Source organism: Myxine glutinosa, unplaced genomic scaffold (assembly GCF_964187855.1).
Source record: "Myxine glutinosa unplaced genomic scaffold, kmMyxGlut1.1 SCAFFOLD_2869, whole genome shotgun sequence".
Classification (NCBI taxonomy): Eukaryota; Metazoa; Chordata; class Myxini; order Myxiniformes; family Myxinidae; genus Myxine; species Myxine glutinosa.
In genome coordinates this window covers 21,613-47,598 of record NW_027618963.1, presented here as the reverse complement: position 1 = coordinate 47,598, position 25,986 = coordinate 21,613, and the positions used below count along the sequence as shown (strand labels likewise).

The 25,986-nt window shown below is 43.2% G+C and overlaps 1 protein-coding gene across 1 annotated transcript in view; it reads left to right on the top strand.

Moving 5' to 3' along the window:
- Window positions 1–279: 279 nt before the first annotated feature.
- Window positions 280–25,986, top strand: part of LOC144889336 (WD repeat and FYVE domain-containing protein 3-like) — a 36,379-nt gene continuing 10,672 nt past the window's right edge. Inside the window, exons 1-10 of the mRNA XM_078769519.1 lie at window positions 280–323; window positions 6,043–6,238; window positions 6,328–6,442; window positions 6,957–7,120; window positions 10,170–10,247; window positions 10,338–10,565; window positions 14,986–15,151; window positions 15,274–15,437; window positions 20,203–20,351; window positions 20,962–21,082. Of these exons, the coding sequence (XP_078625645.1) occupies window positions 280–323; window positions 6,043–6,238; window positions 6,328–6,442; window positions 6,957–7,120; window positions 10,170–10,247; window positions 10,338–10,565; window positions 14,986–15,151; window positions 15,274–15,437; window positions 20,203–20,351; window positions 20,962–21,082 (1,425 nt within the window). The remainder of the gene's footprint in view (window positions 324–6,042; window positions 6,239–6,327; window positions 6,443–6,956; window positions 7,121–10,169; window positions 10,248–10,337; window positions 10,566–14,985; window positions 15,152–15,273; window positions 15,438–20,202; window positions 20,352–20,961; window positions 21,083–25,986) is intronic.

Here is a 25,986-nt window from a genome sequence, read left to right as displayed (position 1 = left end):
ACATGGAAGCGCGTAGTGGGGAGTGTTACAAAGGATGTAACGAAAGAGTGTACACCTGTGGTGAGTGTTACGGAGGAAGTAACGGGAGAGTGTGCGCAAGAGTGTGCGCGAGAAAGGTGTGTAACGGACGGGTGCATGAGTACAGAGTACGCTGTCGAGAGTAAGGGTGAGTGCGCGACCGAGTGTGGAGGTGAGAGTAGTAAGAGTGACACGGAGCGTGAGTTGGTTGTGGCAGGTGAGAGAGGATGTACACCTGGAATGGAGGGATGCACACCTGGAATGGTAGAACGCGTACGGGAATGCACGCTCGAGTTGGTCGTGAGGCACGTGGTTGGGTGTGCGAGTGAGAGCACACCTGTGGTTGTCACAGAGGAGGTGACCGAGGAAGGGGCGCGAAGAGGTGTGTTGGTGAGGTGTGCGAACGACGAGTGTGTGCAAAGGTGTGCGGTGGTCAGGTGTGTGACCAAGTCTATGAGCGAAAGAACGAGTGCAATAGCGAAGTACGCGGGGTGTACGGGCGGCGTTGGAGCCCCGAGCTCGGTGAGGGTGAAAGGGGTAGCGTATGCGTGTGAGCACGCAGGTGAAGCATCGACGGTAACCGGGTTAGCGGTTAGAGCGACGTATAGCCGAATCGGGCCCTCGGTGCGCGCCGGGCAGCTTCGCGTGCCGCGAGGACCAGCGGGGATCCGAACCACGGCGGTTTCAAAAGAACCGCCGTGCGAGATCCGCGCCGGGCCTCGCTCAGAACCGCCGCGTCCGTGCTCCACTAAGCGGAGCGGGCAGCCCGATAGGAAGGGTCGTCATGGCGACCCCTTTTTGTTGAGACGTTCCGGCAGGTCGAGATCGGGCCATTGGATGGCTCCGTGCCGAGGTGGTGCGTGGGATCTCGGCCTGGGTAAACCTCCTTCCCTGCACCGAGTGCCGGACGTATCCAGCCGCCGGCACCAAACAACCCGCATTCATTGCTCGGCTTTACGAAGCCGAGCTTTAGAAGTGAATTGGCGCACCGAGAGGCACTAGTGAGAAGACTGGTGATGAGGATAGTGTTTTGGACCCGAAATTAGAAAAACAAAATTTGATGATTGGCAGAGGATTGGTAGTGATTGGCAAATTTTTGATTGGCTGAAATTAGGTGAGCAAAATTTATAGTCGAAGATACCCGATGTGGTGGGATGGCAACTTTGCCATCTCTCATATCTGGGGCAAAGGAGCACTAGTTATGGGGTTTATGGCAGTGAAAACTAGCCCAGGGGGTTAGGATATCGTGTGTAGGGACCTAGAAAACGACCTTAGGTAACGTTAAGATTAGGTAGTGACTGATACCTGTAGTGGGGACGCAGGTAGATTAGTGTGGATGATAATGACGTGGTATGTGCTTAGTTTAAAGGAAAGACAGGGAGCACTAAGTTAGCAGGGCAACAGGTAGATTAGATGATGCCGTGTGAGTGTTGGAGGTGTATCAAGTGTATTGAGCAGGGTATGAGTAACTGATTGTGATTGTGAGTTGTATTGTGATTGCACAGGTGTGCAACTGAACATGTGGATGGAGCAGTGTATGAGTGAGAGTGATAGTGATAGTGATGTGTATTGTGTTGACCAAATGGTCCAGGAAGGAAGGAGGGTGCAGGTGGCACCAGGTGTGATTGCACAGGTGTGCAACCGCAGGTGAATGGAGAATGGTTGTGTGAAATACATGGAATGTGGAATACATGGAGTGTGGAATATATGGAGTATTGGAATGGATGGTCGTGGAGTGAGTATGGTGGAAACTATGGAGTGGAGTGGATGGTGCAAAGGTGTGAATGGGGGAAGAATGGACCCCCATCACGAATACCCGGGGAGGGTAGTGTAAGTGTTAGATAGAGGGTATAGGTAAATTGTGGTTGGATATTGGCATCTGTGGTGCGGGTGAAAGAATGGTATTTGGATGGGTGCATTAGTGTTGTGGAAATGGCTGGGCGTGTAGCCTGTTAGTGTGTGTAGTTGGTTTGGGCACTCCACCACTGTGAGGATGTCGGCCAGGTGAGGCCGCAGGTGGGCTCTGGGAGCCGGTAGAGTTGTTGTGGATGGGGCCCTAGGATCCGGAGGACGGACCCGGGTAGCCCAGTGCCAGAGGGCACCGAGTGGGGTGACAGAGCCAGGAGGGGCCTTCCCCAGTTAGATAGGTTAGGGTGAGGAGCTAGGTAAGCTCGGGTGGCAACTACAGTGATGGAGGTGTGCAGGTGGGTAGACATGCTGGGAGAGCTACACGACCCAGCCCGGAAATTGTGCAAGGGCACCGGGAGATGAATCAGGGGAGTGAGACCCCAAATTGAGAAGCACCACAGTTTGGTCAATGGGAATTGGTTTTTAGAACCCATAGTGTAAGTTGGCCAATGGATTGGCAGGGAAAGACCCCGGGTCGTGTACAGTGTGTTAATGTCATTTAGAAAGTAGTTAGGATGAAAATCTCCTCGCACCATCTACATCCACTCACCTGGGATGACGTACCTCCACACCATGCCATGGTTATTTTATTATTTTTGATGCAAATGTTTGGATTGTGAGATGCATCATGACGTGGGTGTGACATTGTGCTTGATGTTCCATCTCTCCCTCCTTATGAGGATTGATGATGAATTTGTGATGGCAAATTTTGGTTTGAGGGATTGTGGAGACAAATTTGGTATAGAAGAAATATGGGGAAGACGTGACAGTAGTGACGAATTTGTAAAGGTGTAGGTTGTTGTACATATGGGGTAAGGGCAAGGGTAGTGTAGGTGACAGGGGGGGTGACGTACGGTAGGGACGAGCTTTCTCACTTCGCTCGCCGTACGCACTTCACCTTGCATTGCCTTATTGATGTGTACCCTTGTGACCTTACCCCTCGCTCATCTGTCTTTCCCACCCCTTTGTCTCCCACATGAGGACCTGTGCGCCACTGGGCGCCAAGGGGAGCGTGCGTGAGTCCGCCATTGTGCGCCCGGAACTCCCAGAACCAGCTGTCTGCATCGATGCACCACATTATGGACCACATGTCTGTGGCCGAGCACCACATATGGAACCCGTGGGTTGGGGCATGGCCCCTCTGCTGGAACCGGCCATGAAGGCCCGAGATCTTGCTGGCGGACCTTGGCCACAGGGCACCGATGCCCCACAGGTGAACCACACTAGTCGGCCCCTGTGGGCCATAAATAAATAAAAATGGACACGTTGGGTGCATTTTAATAGTGCAAATAGGCCGCCAGCAAAGGAAGATGACAACACCAGGAAAATAATAATAGCCAGCAGAGGGAGCCGAAGAGCAAGAGACCACCTGCAGGGTTAGGGGTTGTTGTTTTTATTTTTATTCATGAACAATGATGACTGTGCACCGATTGGTGCTTGAGGGTGTGTTGGTGCGTTTTGGGTGCTTTCATGGTGCGTCGATGCAGAGCAGACTGTCTCCCCCCAGAAAGAACAATCACAGGTCCTGAGTTAGTTTTGTAAATAAAAGCAGAGTCATTGTAAATAATGCTCCCCACCGTCAGTGTATAGTTTGAAGACCATTCCGCAATTCGTTAGCTGTGGGCGTGAGTCTGTTAGGTAGGGTGCAATGGAGCAGCGGGACATATTTATTTATGTTTTAAAACTGTCGCACTCAGGGTCAGGTTAAAAATAGAGGGAACTACACCTACGCCTCACACTAAATTAAAGTTATAGGCCCGGGACGTGCCTAAGAGGAGGAGGGTGCAGTGTTGCGGATATGAGGATTGTTTTTTTATTGAGTTGTTTTGTATCGTAAATTGTTGTGCAATATTGCTTTATTCTGGACCCTCCTGCCTCCAGTGTTGTATAAAGGTCAAAGGGCGTTCCCATAGTTAATTCCATAAAGCATACACGTTAGCCAATCATAGATTTCCCCCTGGTTGATAGTTATATCTTTATTATGTGTATTAGGGTAAGGCCTTGTCTTCCATTAAGATGACACTCCATTGCACCAAGTGAAATAGAGTAGATTCCTTTCACTTTCCCCTTTCATCATTGCCAAGCCTCGATTGCCAATTACATCCCCTCCAAAACCACCATTGAACATGTGCTCGGGTCGGGGAAGAAGGGCGTGCCCACCCGTCGTCATCAAGGGCAGAGCCAGAGGGTCGCGCGACCAACCAGGGCCGAGGTGAGCACACCGATGGGCGTGTCCTGAAGGCCGGCGGCTTGATCGCAGGAGGCGCTATAAAAGCGCGCGCGCAAGGTACTGAGAAAGATCATCCAGGTAAACACAAAGCCTACTATTCGTCGCCTTGCTCGCCAAAGTTGGACCAAGCAAGAGAGTTGGGCAAGAAGCAAGCACGTTGTTCAGTTGTGTGGTTGGACCAGACGAGTCCTGGCAAAGCACGCGACGTCCACAGAGCAGCCGCAGCCACAGCAGCAACGACAGCAAATTGGGGCCTTGACGGCAGTTCCGGAGCAGGGCCGCGAAGGAACGGCGGCGGTTAAACGCGCCGATCGTGCTGCAGTACCATTGGACCTTCCTCTCCCTCCAGCCATCCACCTCCTGCCTTTCCATCCTTTTGTGTACGTGAGTTTGTTCTGTGTGTTCTGTCCCGGGGTTAATTAAGTTTGTATAAGCTTGCGTTGCACTGTGTCTAATATCTTCTGTAAATTATTTTCTTATCTTTCCTTCTTCCTTGGTTACTTTGAGCGTGTACATAATAGGAATAAATTTAGTAGTATTGCCAACTTTTTTTTGTCTTCTTCTTCTTCTTCTTCACATCCGTCGTTTTAGTCTTTTCCCCATTGAATATCTGTGGTGCGATCCGGCCAACGTTCGGGAATCGGGTTAGTCGGGGTAACTGTTAGGGCCGCGGGGCCTCCGCTCGGCAAAACCAACATCTTATCCGCGGTCCGTAACAATATGTATGTATATGTATGTATATATATATATATATATATATATATATATATATATATATATATATATCAAGTCACCGATTCTGGATCCGACAAAAGAGCTCCAGACCATCACGCTTCCTCCTCCATGTTTGACAGTTGGTGTCACACACTGAGGAACCATCCTTTCGCCTACTCGACGGCGTACAAAAACCCTGCGTGATGAACCAAAATTTCAAATTTTGATTCATAGGTCCATAAAACCTTCTTCCAGTCTTCAGGAGTCCACTGGCGGTGCTTCATGGCCCATGGCCCAGGCAAGCCTCTTTTTCTTATTTTGCCATCTCAGCAATGGCTTTCTTACTGCCACTCGACCTGTCAAACCTGCAGCTCGAAGTCTTCTCTTCACAGTTGAAACTGAGACTTGCTTACTTCGACCAGTGTTAAGCTGTGCTTGAAGCTGTTGTTCTGTGAGCTGCGTATCACACAAGCTGTTGACTCTCAGAAACTTTTCTTCTGATTCTGTTGTGGCTTTGGGTCTGCCAGACCTTTTCCTGTCAGAGTTTCCTCCAGTTTCCAATATACTACTTCCTGCAGTGCAATATTGTCCAAATAATGCTTCAGAGGGTGTAATAACAGTCTGTTCCAATACTGCTTTTATACAGACAGGGGGTTTGTAATCAAGTAATCAGCAGAGGTTGGGACACCTGTAGGAATTGTTTGCATCAACTTCCAAGGCTTAATTTACTTACATTGCTGCAGAACAGCTGTAAGTTGTTAACCCATTACTTGTTCCCTGAAGAAGGCCTTTTTTTTTTTGCAATATAACTGTGAAATTTACATTACTTTCCTGTTGTTGGTAACCTAAACTTTTTTTTAAAATCTTGAGCAGTTTACTGTTTACCTTTGTACCATTTCAGGTTATTCACTGGATTTGAATTGCTTAAATTTCAATAAAAACTGGAAAAATTGAGGTGTTCAAAAACTTTTGACCGGTTGTGTATATATACAGGTATAATTTATGCACATGACGTCAATGTCATGTCATAGGGTTAGTGTGCTTCTTTAGTTAAAAAGAAATAAATAATAATAATAATAAAATATATATATATATATATTAGCTCTTATTTCGAGTGTAAAGTGGATGTGGATGGACTTTGCATTTTGGTATGTTTTCTACTTTGTTTGTAGTAGTGGCTGCAGGAATATTTTTAATTGGTTAAAATCTTTTCATATCGTGCAAGGGAATTGGCTGCATGACATAAGGGGAGAGGGCTCTGTACTTGTGCATTTAGAGCCGAAGTTGTCTATTTTACATTGTGGTTTCCACAGCTGTGAGATGTTTATTGTTTGGGGACTTATCTCTGTATCCTCTGCCATCTTGCAGGTTGGTGTCTTTTTCGTGGACTCCCATTGGTGTCTTTTAACCAGACTCGGTTAGTGGTATAATGGTTAGAGCGTTCACACTGAGTCTAGAAGGTCGGCGGTTCAAAGCCCCATAAAGTCGTACCAAATACTTTTAAAATGGTGCGTGATGCTTCCTTGATTGACTCTCTGCATTTAAAAAGGATAGAATATGGACAAAGCATCGGTGTAGTTTGACTTCTCTATTTGGGGGTGCAAAGGCCAAATATTAATAATGGGTAGCTAGGTCTGACTTCCAAAATTACCGTTTGTTAGTGTAGTTACAGTGTTCGTGAAATCACAAATTCTATCTTAATTGTTGTATAATCGCAAATTGTATGTAATAACTTTATCTAAATTGTAAACTACTGTAAAAAAAATTAAGGTGGGGCATTGCCCCCCCCCCCTTCCCCCTCCTCAAACCCCACCGGTGGGACAAACAACCATTTGTTGGCAACTACATATATGGGCCTAATGGCCTCCTCCTCCTCCTTCTCCTCCTCCTCCTCCTCCTCCTCCTCCTCCTCCTCCTCCTGCTCCTCCTCCACGTTGCTTGTAAGAGAACATGTATTATATTACAGGTGACTGCCTGGCATAATCTAATGGTAAAATAACTTGATTTTTTTTCCGGATTAAATCACAGATAAAATGTATATATTCCAAATCGAAAATTGCAGAGGAACTTTGATGATGTGTTTCAGCTCATGAAAAGAAGCTGATTAGCCGAGGGGAAGCTGCGATCACTTCTGCGGCTCAGTCTCGACTATACCGCGTGAGCAGTGGCTTTGCACTTTCCATGCTTACTGGAGGCCGAAAACACCGCAAAGAAGTTGGCATTACAAGGGCCTGTTTGCCCACAATGCAGGTACTATATATATATATATATATATATATGTTTTTTTTGTTTTTTTTAAGGTAGTTGCTAATTCCAGCACAGAACTTGCAGTCTGTGTTGGCAGCACTAAAGCATACAGATGAAAATAAGAAACCAGTTTAGGTTATCCACTGTCTCAAATGTGCAGAATTTCTGACATTTCAGGACTTGCCCTTCCTTGGAGTGCGAACCATTCTGTCTCGCAAGGGCAAGTCCCGAAATGTCCGCACTTCTTTAATTTTTTTTCACGCCAGATAACTTGAATTGTATTCTTCTTCTTTTTTTTTTAAACCATAGCAATTAAGCAAGTGTTGAAGTTGTTTATCCAGACTTAACTTAAATGTGATGATGTAAATCCGATTCAACTTGACCACAGCTGAATGATACCAAAGACTAAAAAAGACAAATTCATGTTCGAAGGTGAATTTTTTGTCAGGAATCGAACCAATCGCATTTAAGTACTGACATTCCGTTTACACAATTGAGATGAATATATAAAAGGTCTTTAGTCGCCAAAGGACTACACTGACTGTAAGTAGTCGTCGCACAATGCTGTAGGACCTCAAACGAGGAAATGAGGCCATTTGGCCCAACATTGCCGTGGTGCAATCCCGGGTTAATTTTTGCTACCGCTTTAAAACATTAACCTTCTTGTTGGTAAATAACACGATCTTGATCCGGCGACCCAGCTAGTTATTATGATGGTAAAGTTAATTAAGTAATAAATGTTTGTGGTGGTGCTTTACCATGTCACATCCATTGATCGTGCTTAAAGTGTTTGCTGTTGTTTATAACGAAGTCTCAACTGCATTTCTTCAAACTACCTTTGCTTTGCAATTGCATTTTTGTTATAATGTTATTTTTCATAACGTTGAAAAATTGTGTTTTTTGTGTGTGTAGTTGGTTAAATGGCATCATATATTACTTGTGTTATAATGATTGCATTGAGAATGTAAATATTACATTATTGTGCCACACATGGTTATTGTTCGGTGGCCAGCAGGTTCATTCATTCATTTCATTCATATGAATTTATTCCAGACTTTCCCCACAATCTGCACTGTCAGTCTGGATGTGAGTTGGACATTAACAATGCATTTTGTATATCCACTCCTTGTGGATGGTTCATACTTCATATTTGCCTTTGCATGGTTGTTAGCACCACTGATTGGTGGGTTTGAACATAAACCCCGGGGAGAGACAATTCAAGGTATGGACTGGAGACAGTTCAGAGAATTCGGAGAAAGTTAACTTGTGAGAGAAGTGTAGCAGAATAAGCAAGGCAGAGAGAGCCAGGAGAATTGTTGTACAAGATATCAGAAAGTTGAGTTGTTACTTGTTAGGGATTTTAGACAGAATAATTGAGGGGACAGGTGTTGCTTCCATCTTTCAGAATGGGTTCACCGAACAGTCACAAAGCACAGCGTCACACACCCAGTCTTTTACGGGGCTCACAGAATGGAGGTGCTTTCTAATCAATGACATTTCTTTCTCCATCAATGAGTCTATCATTCAACTGGACCATTTGCATGCTGCCCATGCGAACAAGGCTTTCCTGCCTATACACACTGAATCGCTTGTCTGCCATTGACATTCTTTATGCTTTTTCACCTGTGTCTACCTGAGAGTTCCATTTTGTGTGTCTTGAATGCTCTGAGAGCTCCCTGTGTGGAGCAACAGCACCAGCATATATATACTGTTGGTATCCAAGTCTCCCATTCCAGTGTCTATGTGGGATCAGAACTATAGTGGCATTGCAATAAGCTGTGATGGCCAATCGTCATCCCTCTAATTTTACCCTTCTTGGATCTCACTTCTTGTGTTCTACTCTCAGCATCTCCCTATCAGGGCCTGATTTCTCCCATAACTTATATCCTTTTATTCCTTATAACCCCGTTTGATGCCAGCCCTTCCCTTTGTTCTTTAATTTTCCACAGTAGCCTATACCATTATAATTAGTGATTTTAGAGGTTATACAGTACCTCCACCACCAAAGGTGGACTGAGGTTATGTTTTCACCACTGTCTGTTTGTCTGTCTGCTTGTCTGTGAACAGAATATCTCAAAATGTTATCGATACCAGTTTCGCCGGACTGATTATAGGTTTGTTCTCCATCTGTCAGTCTGTTTGTCCATCCACCCATCCATCTGTCCGTCCTACCTGTGGTTTTCCAGACTTTTTCCCATACCCTTTAACACGTTCAACTGAAACTTGGCACATGGCTTTATTATGAAAAGTTACAGAACAAGTTTGAGTTTTGTGGTGTTTTGCCAATTTTTCAGTTGTGCCTTTTTTGGACTTAGAAAATATCACATATCATACATAGGTTAAGTCTGTTAAGTCAAGAACACAAAACATGGTTCTCTGCAATGTGCCACTCTACTTCATCATCATAGGAGATATGAACACATGGAAGAGGGATTTACTCCTTTGGTTTCAGCACTTGAATAAGCAGGGCTTATGCTGCAGCATTTGCAAATGGTGTTATTTTTCTTTGGTTATTTACAAACTGTGATGCAAGCAGTTATTTCCAAACAGCGTCAGAAGGGGGGTGGGAGCTTGAATGGGGGCACTGAGCGAAAGAAGAGTCTGTAAGATTTCAGCGAATTAGCAGCGTTTTATTTGTGCAGCTTAAGAAAGACTGGAATTTGAAGTGTTTTCTCTTCAAACACTGAAACCAGTGAAGCATGAAGTTAAACATCTCACAGAAGATTTAACCAACAAAGTGTATTGTGTTTGGTGAGTAAAAGCACGTTTGGTTGGGCTAAATGCTATGATAGGTTGAACAGGGAGTTTGGTAGTTTGAAGCTCTAATTTGAAATGCCCTGCTATTCATTTTCAATAATAATGTTCTTGGGTGTGTTCCCTTTCTCAATTTTGTCTTGATGACAATCTGTCTTCAGGAAATTTTCTGGACTCATTACAATGCAGGGCCACATTGTCTGGCCATGCAACCCCATATGGTGTATTTATCCACTCGCATCATTTTTCCTGTGCAAACCTTCAACTTATCTCATGTCTGTTGCCTTCCCTCTAAAAGGATGCAACTGGTTGGATGTTCACGCACATTGCTATCGTGCGAGACCTTGTGGATTTCCAGCTTCGCCAATATGCAGAGGTGACACAAGAAATGTAATTTTAATAATTGCATCATCAGAGAACACAGGCAGGTGTGCCTGTAACTTTTAATTGTTGTCTCTGCACACAGCGTCAGCAGAATACCCTGAAATATGTTTCTGAGGAGTGGGCGGCACTTGAAGGGGACCTTTCCAGAGAGAGGAGTCTTTGGGGTCCACCTGTGGGTTCACATCTGGACAAGTGGATGCTGGATATGACGGAGGGTCCACGGCGGATGCGTAAGAAGATGGTTCGTAATGACCTTTTCTACGTTCACTACCCATATGTGCCAGATACGGATAACTACTCTGCAGCTGTGGTAAGCAGATCACAAAACTTTTATTTTCCTCTTTATGTACCGATTTAGTTATCTTTCGACCATTTGTGTTTTTTGAGCTGAGCAAAGGTGGATAGAGATTATGTTTCCACCCTTGTCTGTTTGTTTGTCTGTCTGTCTGTCTGTGAACAAAATATCTTCTGCAACTGAGTGGCCATCTCTCAAGGATTGGCTCATGCCTTGAAACGGTTTTAGACTTGTTGTGAATGCCTCAAAGCTCTGACAGGAGTACTGTATTGGTCTCCATTATTTATTACTAGAAGCACCCACTCTCTACAGGAGCCACCAGTAGAGGTCATGTGATGATCTTTATGATTAATTAATACCATAGCAGAGTACCCGCCATATGGGCAACCTTGTTTTTCAAACATGCAATGATTCAAGTGATTCAAGCGTGTCGGCTTGCCGGTGACGAAACCGACACCCCTCACTGACTTTGCTAGTGGGGAGCGTGTTTATCACAACCTGCCGGGACTAAAAACAACACCTGACAAAGGGTGTATGAGCTCCCATAGGGAGATAACGGCCAACCAATTCTTCTTCCGGCCAACCCGGAAATGGCCAACCAGGAGATGGTGTCTCCGAAAAAACAACCATTCGGTTTGGACTGTTTCGATTCATACTAAGACTCTAAAAATGGTACGTGCTACTTCCTTACTTGATGCTCAGCATTTAAAAGGACAGAGCATGGACAGTCCCCATCGTAGGCATCCATGGGGAGAAGGAAATGGAGGAAGTTCCTCGTGTTTATATTGCTCGGATAATTCAAATTACACTCTACCTCTCCCTTTCCCCCCCCCCCCCCCCAATGAAGAAAGTGCCATGATGGGCAGACATAATGTTTTTTGCAAAACTTGATGAGATCAAATGAAAGTTCAGAAAACCTGCCTTCAGGGTGTGCTGAATAATCCCTGACAGTTTCAGCTTCCGAGATAAATCTTCTTGGAGTAGTATATGAAAGATACAGTGTAAATTATACATACTTTCCCTCCATTATATATAGATTATGAGGAACGGTTTGTGGAACGTCTCTTCAACCTAACTGGCATCTCGTGTATTTCAAAGGAATTTGTGATGAATTTTCGAATCACATAAATTCTGATCATACATCAGTGCTGCTTGGAAAAAATTGATGCCAGTTTTGAATCGGCTTCATGTTTAGAATCGGAGTGTTTTCATGTTTTCCAATAGATGCTTGCCTCGTATATATTCCCTGATGAAATTATTCGCATTCAATTGCAGCCAGGTATGCAAACCTGTAATTGAGAACGAATCATAAACTCCGAAAAAAATCATAAACTCCGAATATAACAAGCTGTAATTGAGAACGATGTTGTGAATACCATTCAGCTGTCTGGTCTGGGTTCAGTCCCAGTATTGGATCACATTTTGTTTTCAAGCGAAACTGTCCCAAGAACGTCGGTTGCACTCCCTAGAGGAGAATATCCGGGGTCATTTAACTGCCAAGACTTTAAACAACCACACCTGCGTGCAGCGGGAGATGTGGTTTTTGTGTGTGTGTGTGTGTGTGTGTGTGTGTGTGTGTGTGTGTGTGTGTGTGTGTGTGTGTGTGTGTGTGTGTGTGTGTGTGTGTGTGTGTGTGTGTGTGTGTGTGTGTGTGTGTGTGTGTGTGTGTGTCATTGGTTGTCATCTCCATATGTGTGTCATTGGTTGTTATCTCCATATGTGTGTGTGTCCGTCCAGGCCATAACATTTTTACCATTTGAGTTTTATCATCAATTTTTCAACAAATCTTTATTACGAGAATATGGAAAAGTCAAATTAATAATTTTGTCAAAAGGTCAAAGGTCAGTGTCACATACAATCGACAATTTTACTCCAGTTGACCTGGAATTTTAAGAATTTGCATTCGAGTCACTGAATTGGTTCGCCAATCAAAGGCTAGAAGCCAATTGTTTTTTTTTTTAGATAAAAAGTTTAAAGGTCAAGGTTTCATAAAATCGTCAATTTTCATCCGATTGACTGGTAATTTGGGTAGGGTTTGCATACCTGGCCGCTGAAGCCTATTGCTTTTGAGGTCAAAAGGTCAAAGTCACCTAAAATCATCAATTTCTTTGTATTTTTTTAGCTCCTTATGTCATGTTTAGCATATGGAAGAAGAAGAATATATATATATATATATGGGAGCCTATGCTGGATCAGCACGTCGCTGCGTCCTTGGACGACTCCTCAGCACCATCCCACACACCACTGTGTGTGCAATTGAATGAGGTGTTTTTACAGTGGCCAGAGTGCAAATCCTGCCACCAACCTCCTTGAGAGAGGACCCAGAACCCTGGTACTCATGTTGCCGACCTCGGAAGGATGACAGACTGAGTCAACCCCACCTGGTATTAATTCAACAGCTGAACAGGATTCGAACTCAGGATCTTAGGATCCCAAGCCCTCCACCCCAACCATTAGACCAATACCAGGTACAGTCACGTGAAAAAGTAAGTACGTACACCCCATGTAAAGTTTTGACTTTTTCAACATATTTCAACATACAGCTATTTGATCTTCATTTCAACAATATTGATAGATAAAGGTGATATAATATAACAAATATCATGAAACATTTACATTTTGTAGTCCATTGTATAATTTAAATAAACATAAATGCAAATTTCACATGTGGAAAAAGTAAGTGCACCCCTACATTTATCACTTCTTCAAACACCTAAAATTAGAATCAGGTGCACCAGCTCAGGTGCAAATGATTAGAACATCATTAGAGAGGATCTTGGAGGAACCTGTCTTATTTAAACCTCAGACATTTAGTTTGGTTTGCTCTTTGTTGTTGAAGTGTGCGGTGTCACCATGCCGAGATCAAAAGAGTTCTCCGAGGCCTTCAGAAAGGAGGTTATAGATGCCTACGAGTCTGGGAAGGGATTTAAAAAGATCTCCAAACAATTAGAAATCAATCATTCGACTGTCCGGAAGATCATCTAGAGGTGGAGAAGATTCCAAACAACTGCCAACTTGTTCAGGCCAGGCTGCCCCAGCAAGTTCAGCCCGAGAGCAGACCGCAAGATGCTGGAAGTAGTCTCTAAGAACCCCAGAATGTCATCATGGAACCTACAGGTAGCTCTTGCCACTGTTGTCAAAGTACACGAGTCTACCATTAGAAAGAGGCTGCACAAATTTGATCTACATGGGAGGTGTGCCAGGAGGAAACCTTTGCTGTCCAGAAAGAACATCAGGGCAAGACTAAAGTTTGCCAATGAACACCTAGGCAAAGCCCAGCACTTCTGGAACAATGTGCTCTGGACAGATGAGTCAAAGGTTGGAGCTATTTGGCCACAGTACCAGAAGACATGCTTTGCGAAAACCAAAAACAGCATTTGACCACAAGAACCTGATACCAACTGCAAAGCATGGTGGTGGAAATATTATGGTTTGGGGCAGCTTTGCTGCATCAGGGCCTGGGCAGCTCACCATCATATAATCCACTATGAATTCTTCATTGTACCAGAGTGTGCTAGAGGATAATGTGAGGCCATATGTCGTAAAGTTGAAGCTCAACCGAAGGTGGACCTTGCAACATGACAATGACCTTAAACATACCAGTAAATCCACCAAGGAATGGCTGAAAAGAAGGAAATGGAGGGTTCTGGAATGGCCAAGTCAAAGCCCGGATCTAAATCCCATCGAGATGTTGTGGGGGGATTTGAAACGAGCTGTGCATGCAAGAAACCACTCAAACATCGCACAGCTGAAAGAATTCTGCATCGAGGAGTGGGCAAAAGTTTCTCCCAGTCGATGTCAGAGACTGGTAGACAGTTATAAGAAACGCCTACTTGAGGTTGTTTCTGCCAAAGGGGGCAATACCACATATTAGAGCCAAGGGTGTACTTACTTTTTCCACATGCGAAATTTGCATTTATGTTTATTTGAATTATACAATGGACTACAAAATGTAAATGTTTCATGATATTTGTTATATTATATCACCTTTATCTGTCAATATTGTTGAAATGAAGATCAATTAGCTGTATGTTGAATTATGTTGTAAAAGTCAAAACTTTACATGGGGTGTACTTACTTTTTCACGTGACTGTATATATACACCAACACCAGGATTAAAGGAAGAAGATAAGAAGTTTGAATACAAAGCCGACACGGACAGCTTTGCATTTTCAGAGGCTTGTTTTTGTGTGTACCTCCATAAAACTTATGTAATGTTCACTTCTCTTAACACAACCTGATTGTGTTGCACATTACTCCATCACTGTGAGTGACTTTGCATAATTAATTTCATTTTCACAAATCTATGCTTCAGCAAATAGTGAAACCAAATAGAAGCTGTCAAATTGTGGTGCAATCACTACTTCCTTTTTTATTATAAATATTCTGGATGTTGTCACATCACCACCTTTGCTTTTATCATGCTAACCCGCAGAAACCAACAAAGTATCGACGGGCAGTCAGCCATGACAGCAAAGAGTACTACAAAAGACGCTCTGCATTTGCGGCGTTAGAGTCTGTTCCGATTGAGGAAGGCACAGAGAGTGAATCGACACACATGGATGCCGAACACAGCGACGATACCATTGCACATGTGCGAGGTCAGGATAACCTAAGGTCCAGTTTTGATTCAACACAATAGCGTAACTCATTTTTGTTAATATTGTAAAGCAACATTCCACACTGTCTGGACCACATCAGTTCAATGTTATCTTTATTTCAGGCATCGTAAAGGCACCCCTGAGACGCTCTCGCTCTGTGCCTGAGCCTTCCGATGATGATGGTACTGATGGCACAGTAGACTTGCTTGCTGAGGGTGGCTCAGTGGAAAGCGAGGAACGCACCGACAACCAGACAGTACTGCGGCTCTTGGAGGATGGCGAGAAGGTGCAGAGGAGTCGTGATGAGCAGCTTATTGTTTTAACCTTCAATCATCTTTATCTTTAGCTTGCATCATGAATATAATTGGTTTTACATTGTGTATTGTATGCAACATTGTCGTAATGACAAAGGTGAGAGATTAATTATTACTGCTTCACTCAGTTGCCATTGGCACGTACATTTTTCCAAACATGGTGAGTAACCCTTTTGGAATACAACTGCTTGTAAAAGCTTTATATTTAATTCCTATTTTTCACTAGATGCTTCTGAAACAACTTGCTTTCACTTCATGGAAAGGGAAATCCAAATGAAAGCAATCTCAGTTTTTCTCCACAAAGCTCGGAACAAGTGTGTGTCTATCCTCAGGAGAGCCAGGAAATAATATCTCTCTTATCTCAAGATTGAACTCTCAAACCTGTCTCCCTCCTCCAAATCCTGGTGGCGTCTGGTCAAATCTGTTTCTGGTGTTTGTTCCTCCTCCATCCCCTCCCTGACCTCAAACGGCTACACAGCTGACTCCGCACGTGACAAAGCTGAATGCCTCAACTCTGTCTTTGCCTCAAAATCTTGTGTCCCAAACCCATCTCTCTCTCTATACCCACCTTTCTCAGTCGTAACCAGCTGCTCTTGGACTCTGTGTGCTTCTCTCCCGACAAGGTGGAGAAGTGGTTGTTAAACTTCAACTCTGATTCTGCAACTGGACCAGACGGCATCAGCCCATGGGTCATAAAATTCATCTCTTCCGCTCTATCTCACCCTCTCTCTGTTCTTTTCACCCTCTCATTTTCTCAAGGTCATCTACCATCTACTTGGAAATCAGCCAACATTACCTCTTCACACAAAAAGGTGCAGGAACAGATCCTTCCAATGACAGACCAATCAGCCTGCAACCAAATTTTCGGCAAGGTCATGGAATCAATCATCGCTTCCGACATTAAATCCTTCCTCTTCTCCAATGGCTTGATCTCAGATCATCAATTTTGAATCAGACCAGGCCACTCTACCCTGGACATGCTGCCTCTGATTTCTCAACAATTGATGGAAGTCCCCAATGCCAGACAGGAGATCAGAGCTGTCTTCCTTGACATATCTCCTGCCTTCAATATGGTCTGGCACACGGCACTGCTCACAAAACTCTCCTCTTATAGTATCCATGGCAATCTCCACTCATGGCATGCGGATTCCTTTCCTGCCGTAGTCAATGTGTGGCTCTCGCTGGAATTCTGTCATCTCCTCTTCCTGTCCAGGCTGCAGTTCCTCAAGAAAGTGTTCTGGGCCCTGTACTTTTTCTAATTTTCATCAATTATGTCCTTGACTCTCTGGAAAATCCTCTATCTTTTTGCTGATGACTACACCCTTGGCCGTACCATCCATCATCACTCAGATCGGCAGGCAGCAGCCTCTTCACTCTGCAGACGTGGAAAAAAAAAAATCACAAGTTCGTCAAACACTTGGAATATGTTTTTCAATCCTGACAAATCTCACACGCTCACTATGTCTCTCCAAAAAGTCCATTTGGAAACATCTACTTTCTCAACAATCCTCTCGAAGAAGTTCTGTCACTCAATCTTTTTGGTCTCACTATCTGCCATGATTTTTCCTTGGGAAAGCCACATTTCGAAGCCGGCCTCCAAAGCCAGTTGCCGACTGGGCATCCTCCGTCGTGCGAAGTCCTTCTTTGACGCAACTGAGCTTCTCACCACTTATAAAGCTTTCATCTGCAGCCTGATGGACTACTGCTCTCCCCCTCTGGGCTGGTGCTCCTGCCTCACATCTAGCTCGGCTTCTCGCTATAGAAACCAAAGCTTTTCGAATCATTGGTATCTCCCACGATGAAGCAGATTCTGAGGGACATTCACTCTCAAACCGCAGTCAGGTTGGTGGTCTCTCTGTCTTCTACCGACTACTCTCCGGGCCTTGCACCCTCTGCTTTGCCTGTGATCTGTCCAGCCAATATTTCTACAGGATAATAATATTAATAATAATAAAGGAGTCTTATATAGCCCCATCAAGCAGAGTAAACGACCCTCATGGCGCTTTACATTATCATGCGAACGCACACACACCGCACACACATACACAAACATACACACACACACAGACACACCTTCACTCTTGCCCTATTCCTCTCCCTCCCCATTCGAAACCCACGGATGTGTACTCCCCCTCCTCCTCCCCCCCTCCCCCGCACATGTACACAGACATACTCTCGATCTCTGTCCCACCTCAAACCAAAGGGAAAACAGGACTTAGACTTTGAAAGACTTGTGAAACAGATAGGTTTTGAGGGAGGTTTTAAAGGCAGGAAGAGAGTCAACATGTCGAACAGAGGAAGGCAAGTCATTCCAGAGCAGAGGTGTGCAGCAAAGGAAAAGGATTTCTCGCCAAACGACTTGGTGCTGGTGCGCGGCGGCTCTAAGGTCATAGAGTCGTCGCTTGAACGAAGCCGTCGCCGAGGTACATAGAGAGTGAGCAAATCGGAGAGATAGTGAGGTCCCGTTCCACACAATGATTTATAACATAGTGTGCAAATTTTGTATTGCACACGAGCAGAGAGGCAGCCAGTGTAAAGATTCAAGAAGCGGAGTAACATGGTCAGACTTCTTCGCCTTACAGACAAGACGAGCGGCAGAGTTTTGAACCTTTTGTAACTTATCCAAGAGAAACTGAGGGCAGCCAGCATACAAAGAATTACAATAGTCCAGCCTTGAGAGGACAAGGGCACAGACCAGAGTTAGAGCAGCTTGAGGAGTAAGAAAGTGGCGAATGGATGCGATCTTTCGCAGCTGAAAGTATGCTGATTTGCAAGTTTGAAGTACTTGCTTGGAAAATGTCATGTTACAGTCGAAAACCACACCAAGGTTCTTGGCCGACGAAACAAAGTTTATATCGGTTTCACCAACATGAATAGTGGTAGGAAGTGAACATTGTAGAGGACATCTGTGCGATCTTACAATCACAGACTCTGTTTTAGCATCGTTCAGCTGAAGTTTGTTTTGGGTCATCCACGCCTTCACGTCGGCAATACAGCCTTCTAACACTTCAACAGTGGGCACGATTTGTTGAATCGTGCTTCCTTTGTACAGCTGATTGTCGTCCGCAAAGGCGTGGTGATCAACTGAATGTCTGGCAACAAGGATGGCAACAAGGATGCATAAGGTCTGCTGGCAACCATCTTTTGGTGAACTTGCCAAAATCAAGACTCACTGCTCACCTTCACTCTTTCATTCCTCTTTTTTTTTCTTGCCTCTCGGACAAACTCCATCACTCTCTTCAATCCCACTCTTCTCTCCAGGTCTTTAAAACAGCTGTTCACCACCATCTCATATCTTCCCCCATGCAAAACAATGATCTTTTCTTCTCCCATTAATCCACCCCAAATCCACCTTTTCAAATTCCCTGTTGTCTTTCCTGAAAGTCCCTGTAGTGTTCATCCTGTCTATCCTGTGTATCCTGCCCCAGCCCTCCCTCTTCCACATATCTCCTGATGTCCATGTTCCCTACTGTTGTGCTTCCCTCTCTCGCCCTCTCTTGTCTCCCACTCCCTTTGTTATATCTTCTTGTGTTCGATCTTATACAAGCCTCGAGTTAGTATCCAAGAAAAATTGATTGTGTGATGCTTTTTGAAAAGTGGTCAAGGAAGTATCGATGTAGACGGATAATTTTGTATACACCCTTTGGCTGCTGGTTGCATCATTGCTGGGAGCGGGTCTGTGCAGCTGATGTAGTTCCCCCCCTGTTTCCAGTAATCTGGTACTCATTTTGCCGTGGCTGCACACCTGTCATTTGTTTGGCTTTGGGCAGAAGATTTTCACGTTTTGTACCAAGTTAAGGTCAACGTTAAATTTGGCAATTTCTTCTGGTGGAAGCAATGCAGAATCATACATGAAAATGCATAGCAATGTGGCTTATACCTATAGTGGAATGAGCTTCCATTCAAAGAAGGGTTTAAAAAGAGTTGTTTACCAACTTCCAAGGAAAGTGAGCTGGGTGTTGCGTCGTTGTGACACATGTTAATTTATACCCAATAATGGCTTTTCCTAAGGATAATGGTGCAATAATGGCTTAAAGCACATGGAGGTAATTACGAGTATTATGCAAACATTCAGTTTTCAGGTCTTTATCCATTTTTTTTTTATTCCTCTTCTCGGGAATAGGGGGGATTTTGGGATCTTAAAACTTAAATGGCCTTAAAACGATCATTCATTTATATTCATTCTTCATAAGAGGCATTTCTCTTGACTTCTCACATTCGTCGTGTTTTATTTTGGTTTATTTATTTATTTATTTATTTTCGCTGTATGTTTGCACTTCGACAAGGTACATCTCGTTCAGAAATTACAAATTTTAGCAAAATTCATAGATTTTGTGATATTAATGTAGGTATCATGTTTGACACAAGCTGAGCCATTCATTTTTGATTTGATTGTTTTTGCTTTTTTTCAATTTAATACCCGCTCCCTCTCCACCCCCTACTCACCAACAAAAGATGTGGTTTATGGTTAGCTTTGTGCCCATTTTGAATTCCTTTATCTTATTTTTTTCCTTTGAAGTGAAAATGAATCCTGGTAGCAAGTTGGTCTAATATTTTGGATATTCGGTTTTGAAATTGCAATTTTCCACTTCGGATGTGAAATCCATGGGCGTGACTGATTTGCAGAATCATTCTTTATTTCAAGGATTACAAAACAGTAGCTCTGATTATTTGGTTTTGGGTGATGATATCGATGATTTTAATGTTGTCTGGTAACTAGCTTGCCTTCTTTTTCAGGTCTGTCACATGTACAGGTGTGCACGGATCCAGGGGCTTGATACTAGCGAAGGGCTCCTGCTTTTTGGGAAGGAACATTTCTACGTCATTGACGGCTTCACCTTCACTGCTACACGAGAGATTTGTGACCTGGAATATCTTACGCCAAGGTCTAACACCAACATTGCATTTTAATTTTTTTTTTTTTTTTGATATACAGAGTCGAGGCTGGTGTAAGAGCTACTAAGAGCTAATATCAACTTATGAACACTGTTTTTTATGCTTGCTTTGTGCAACAAAGCTCTGCGCTGATGAGATAAGTGACGATGTTTTGTTGGAATGGGTGCTCCTGCAGCTGATATTTATAATATTATCGGTTATGTACCATGTGTGGTTATGTAAAACTGATATCCAGATGTTGATTTATTTGTTTTTCAAACAATTTTTTGGTTCATTTGTTTTTCATGTGTTTTGTTTTTCAAAAAATTCATTTTTTTCAAACAAATGCAAGACAATCCAAATAATGTAATCTTCCTGTTAGTTGTCACCTTAGAGTAAATTTGGTTTCTGAAAGTGAGAAAACAAGTGTTGGTATTGTGCTTGGATTCTTGTTGGTGTTTTCTTTTTGGCGAGGGAGGGGTTTCCAGGTTCCACTGTGTTTAAAACCTTATATTGTGTGGGATACGTCAATGAAAGGTACCAAAAATGAACCTCAATTATTTATTTTTGTATGCTGCTTTGGTTTTTCTTCTTATTTTGAAACAAATTTCTGTACCTCAGCGATCAGGACCCAATTATACCTAAAGGTTCCCGCCAGGGCTCGAGCCAGCTCCGCAGGATATGCAGTAAGTTTGCATACGAGGATGTACGTGAGGTGCACAAGAGGCGCTATCTATTGCAGGTGAGCTGGATACATTGCTATTGCCCTCACACTTTATTACTGTTTGAAATTATAACAGAGTTTCAAACCTTTTGTGTGCAGCAAGGGAGGCACAGATTTCTGCCTGAGGGATTAAAATGGCTTTTATACTAGTTTGGATTGTATGAAGAAGTCAGAAAACGAGTGAACACAGAAGAAAAGAGAATTGTGACTTGCAGACACTGCAAGCCATTAGCATAATGAGCAGATGAACCTTTCATAGAGAAGAAGGAAATACTTCAGGAGAAATTTTCAACCAAAACAAATCATCAATCCAGAGAGAGAAAGAGAGACCATTAAGATGAACTACCACCCCAAAAGGGCCGATGTTCATTGGCCACATTGTTTTTCACCAGTCCACCAGTCTGAGACAAAACTGTTTCTGCCTTAATGGCTTCATCAGCAGGACAAATCAGTTCTAATTGTGGAAAGAAAAATACCCCTGACTTCAAGCCAAAGGACAACATACAGTCACGTGAAAAAGTAAGTACACCCCATGTAAAGTTTTGACTTTTTCAACATATTTCAACATACAGCTATTTGATTTTCATTTCAACAATATTGATAGATGAAGGTGATATAATATAACAAATATCATGAAACATTTACATTTTGTAGTCCATTGTATAATTTAAATAAACATAAATGCAAATTTTGCATGTGGAAAAAGTAAGTATACCCCTACATTTATCACTACTTCAAATACCTAAAATTAGAATCAGGTGCACCAGCTCAGGTGCAAATGATGAGAACATCGTTAGAGAGGATCTTGGAGGAACCTGTCTTATTTAAACCTCAGACATTTAGTATGGTTTGCTCTTTGTTGTTGAAGTGTGCGGCGTCACTATGCCTAGGTAAAAAGAGCTCTCCGAGGCCTTCAGAAAGAAGGTTATGGATGCCTACGAGTCTGGGAAGGGATTTAAAAAGATATCCAAACAATTTGAAATCAATCATTCGACTGTCCGGCAGATCATGTACAAGTGGAGAAGATTCCAAACAACTGCCAACTTGTTCAGGCCAGGCTGCCCCAGCAAGTTCAGCCCGAGAGCAGACCGCAAGATGCTGAAAGACGTCTTGAAGAACCCCAGAATGTCATCACGGGACCTACAGTCTTGGCCACCACCTCTTGCCACTGTTGATGTCAAAGTGCACGAGTCTACCATTAGAAAGAGACTGCACAAATTTGATCTACATGGGAGGTGTGCCAGGAGGAAACCTTTGCTGTCCAGAAAGAACATCAGAGCAAGACTAAAGTTTGCCAATGAACACTGAGAGAAAGACCAGCACTTCTGGAGAAATGTGCTCTGGACAGATGAGTCAAAGGTAGAGCTATTTGGCCACAGTACCAGAAGACATGGTTGGCGAAAGCCAAAGACAGCATTTGACCACAAGAACCTGATACCAACTGTAAAGCATGGTGTGGAAATATTATGGTTTGGGGCAGCTGTGCTGCATCAGGGCCTGGGCAGCTCACCATCATAGAATTCACTATAAATTCTTCATTGTACCAGAGGGTGCTTGAGGATAATGTGAGGCCATCTGTTGGAAAGTTGAAGCTCAACCGAAGGTGGACCTTGCAACATGACAATGACCCTAAACATACCAGTAAATCCAACAAGGAATGGCTGAAAAGAAAGAAATGGAGGGTTCTGGAATGGCCAAGTCAAAGCCCGGATCTAAATCCCATCGAGATGTTGTGGGGGGATTTGAAACGAGCTGTGCATGCAAGAAACCCCTCAAACATCGCACAGCTGAAAGAATTCTGCATGGAGGAGTGGGCAAAAATTTCTCCCAGTCGATGCCAGAGACTGGTAGACAGTTATAAGAAATACCTACTTGAGGTTGTTTCTGCCAAAGGGGCCAATACCACCTATTAGAGCCAAGGGTGTACTTACTTTTTCCACATGCGAAATTTGCATTTATGTTTATTTAAATTATACAATGGACTACAAAATGTAAATGTTTCATGATATTTGTTATATTATATCACCTTTATCTATCAATATTGTTGAAATGAAGATCAAATAGCTGTATGTTGAAATATGTTGAAAAAGTCAAAACTTTACATGGGGTGTACTTACTTTGTCACGTGACTGTAAATGCATTATAAATGGGTTTGAGGCTGGCAGGATGGCCGAGGTATGCACACTCGTTTCTGAGCTGTCTAGCCTGGATTTGAATCCCAGAACAGCTATAAATATGTTTGTGAAAGGTTCATTTGCTTTATACCGTGTACCCTTCCCTCCTCCCCCAGCCCACCCCCTTCCACAGATCTACCAACGTCCCTGTTCTCTATTGTTGTTGTGCTTGTGTGTTTCTCTCTCTCTCTCTCTCTCCCTCTTGTCTCCTGCTCCCTTTATTATATGTTTCATGTGTTCGCTCTTATACGAGCCTCGACCAAGTGAACAAAAAAAAATTGTTTGTTTGATGCTTTTTAAAAAGTGGTCAAGGAAGTATCAATGCAGATAGATAATTTTGTATACACCCTTTGGCTGCTGGTTGCATCACTGCCTGATGAAGCAAGTTTCCACTTAAGTGGGAAGGCCAACTGCTACAATATGTGGCTCTCAATATCCACATGTTGTCATCGAACATGAACGCGCTTCACGTAAAAGTTAATGTGCTTTGCACCATTTCTAAGTGTGGGAAGAACTGGATTATCGACTTGACGTGTGTGGCGTTGCACATGGGAGTCATATCGAGAGCTTGTAAGGTGTGAAGACAACTTTTAAATGTCTCCATTTAGTCTACACAAAGCATATCACCATACAGTGCATTCAGAAAATATTCAGACCCTTTCACTTTTTCACATTTTGTTATGTTGCAGCCTTATGCTGAAATCGCTTAAATTCATTTTTTCCCTCATCAATCTACACTCAATACCCCATAATGACAGAGAAAACAGGATTTTAGAAAGTTTTGCAGATTTATTAAAAAGAAAAAACTGAAATATCACATTGACATAAGTATTCAGACCCTTTGCTATGACACTTGAAATTTAGCTCAGGTGTCTTCCATTTCTCTTGATCATCTTTGAGATGTTTCTACACCTTGATTGGAGTCCACCTGTGGTACATTCAATTGATTGGACATGATTTGGAAAGGCACACACCTGTCTATATAAGGTCTCGCAGCTGACAATGCATATCAGAGCAAAAACCAAGCCATGAGGTCGAAGGAACTGCCTGCAGAGCTCAGAGACAGGATTGTGTCGAGGCACAGATCTGGCGAAGCCTCCAAAAAAATTCTGCTGCATTGAAGGTTCCCAAGAGCAGAGTGGCCTCCATAATTCTTAAATGGAAGAAGTTTGGAACAACCAGGACTCTTCCTAGAGTTGGCCGCCCAGCCAAACTGAGCAATCGGGGGAGAAGGGCCTTGTTAAGAGAGGTGACCACGACCCCGATGGTCACTCTGGCTGAGCTCCAGAGATCCTGTGTGGAGATGGGAGAAACTTCCAGAAGGACAAACATCACTGCAACACCCCACCGATCTGGGCTTTATGGCAGAGTGGGCAGTCGGAAGCCAAACAGTTCAATCTTGGTTTCATCAGACCACAGAATCTTGTTTCTCACAGTCTGAGAGTCCTTTAGGTGCTTTTTTGCAAACTCCAAGTGGGCTTTCATGTGTCTTTCACTGAGGAGAGGCTTTCGTCCGTTCCTTCTGAAGTGGCCAGCAATGAGTCCAGATCTAAATCCCATTGAACACCTGTGGGGATATCTGAAAACCACAGTTGGGAGAAGGCACCCTTCAAATCTGGGAGAACTGGAGCAGTTTTCACAAGAAGTGGGTCAAACTGCCAGTAGAGAGGAGTAGGAAACTCATTCATGGCTATAGGAAGTGCTTGACTGCAGTTGTTTTGTCCAAAGGCGACCAAATATTAAGTTGAGGGTGTCAATAATTTTGTCAATGCTATTTCTTTTTATTTTCTGATTTAAAAGGATATATTAAGTTCTGAATCACAAACAAAGGTTCTGTAATATTAAGAGTGAAATAAAGAATTGTGGAGACCGTCAATTTCGTCAATTTCAACTTGTTTTTCGGGAAAATTGTGAGTTATTTGAAAAAAGTGAAAGGGTGCCAATATTTTTGACCACGACTGTACATATATATATATATATATACATATATATATATATATATATATATATATATACATATATATATATATATATATATATATATATACATATATATATATATATATATATATACATATATATATATATATATATATACATATATATATATATATATATATATATATATATATATATATATATACACACAACAACAACACAACATGCATTTTAAGGCCATTTTCCCTGCTAGAGCGGGGGTTAGCCTTGCGGTCCCCATGACAATCTTCTCCATTTTGTCCTATTTTCTGCATCTCTCCTTGTTAACCCCCTTGCCTGCATTTCTTCTTCCACCATCTTTAGCCAAGTCTTTCTCGGTCTTCCCCGTCCTCTACTTCCTTCTACATTCATTTCCATCACTCTTCTCAACCAGTCACTTTCATCCTTCCTCAACACATGACCAAACCATCTCAACCTGTTCCTCTTCACAACATCAATCACAGGCTCTATTCCCATCATTTTTCGCAATTCATCATTTGTCCTCCTCTTTCTCAACGACATTCCGCACATCCATCAAACCATTCGCATTTCCACCCTTTCCAACCTTCGTTGCTGCTCTACGTTCATTACCCATGTCTCACTCCCATAAATCATAACACTTCTCACACATGCAGCATACACCTTTCCCTACAGCTTCAACGACACTCCCCTCCTCATAAGCACGCCACTCAGTTCCCCAAACTTCTTCCATGCACATCTCACTCGAGCAACCGTTGCCGAGTCTGATCCACCTTCTCCATTCAGCATGTC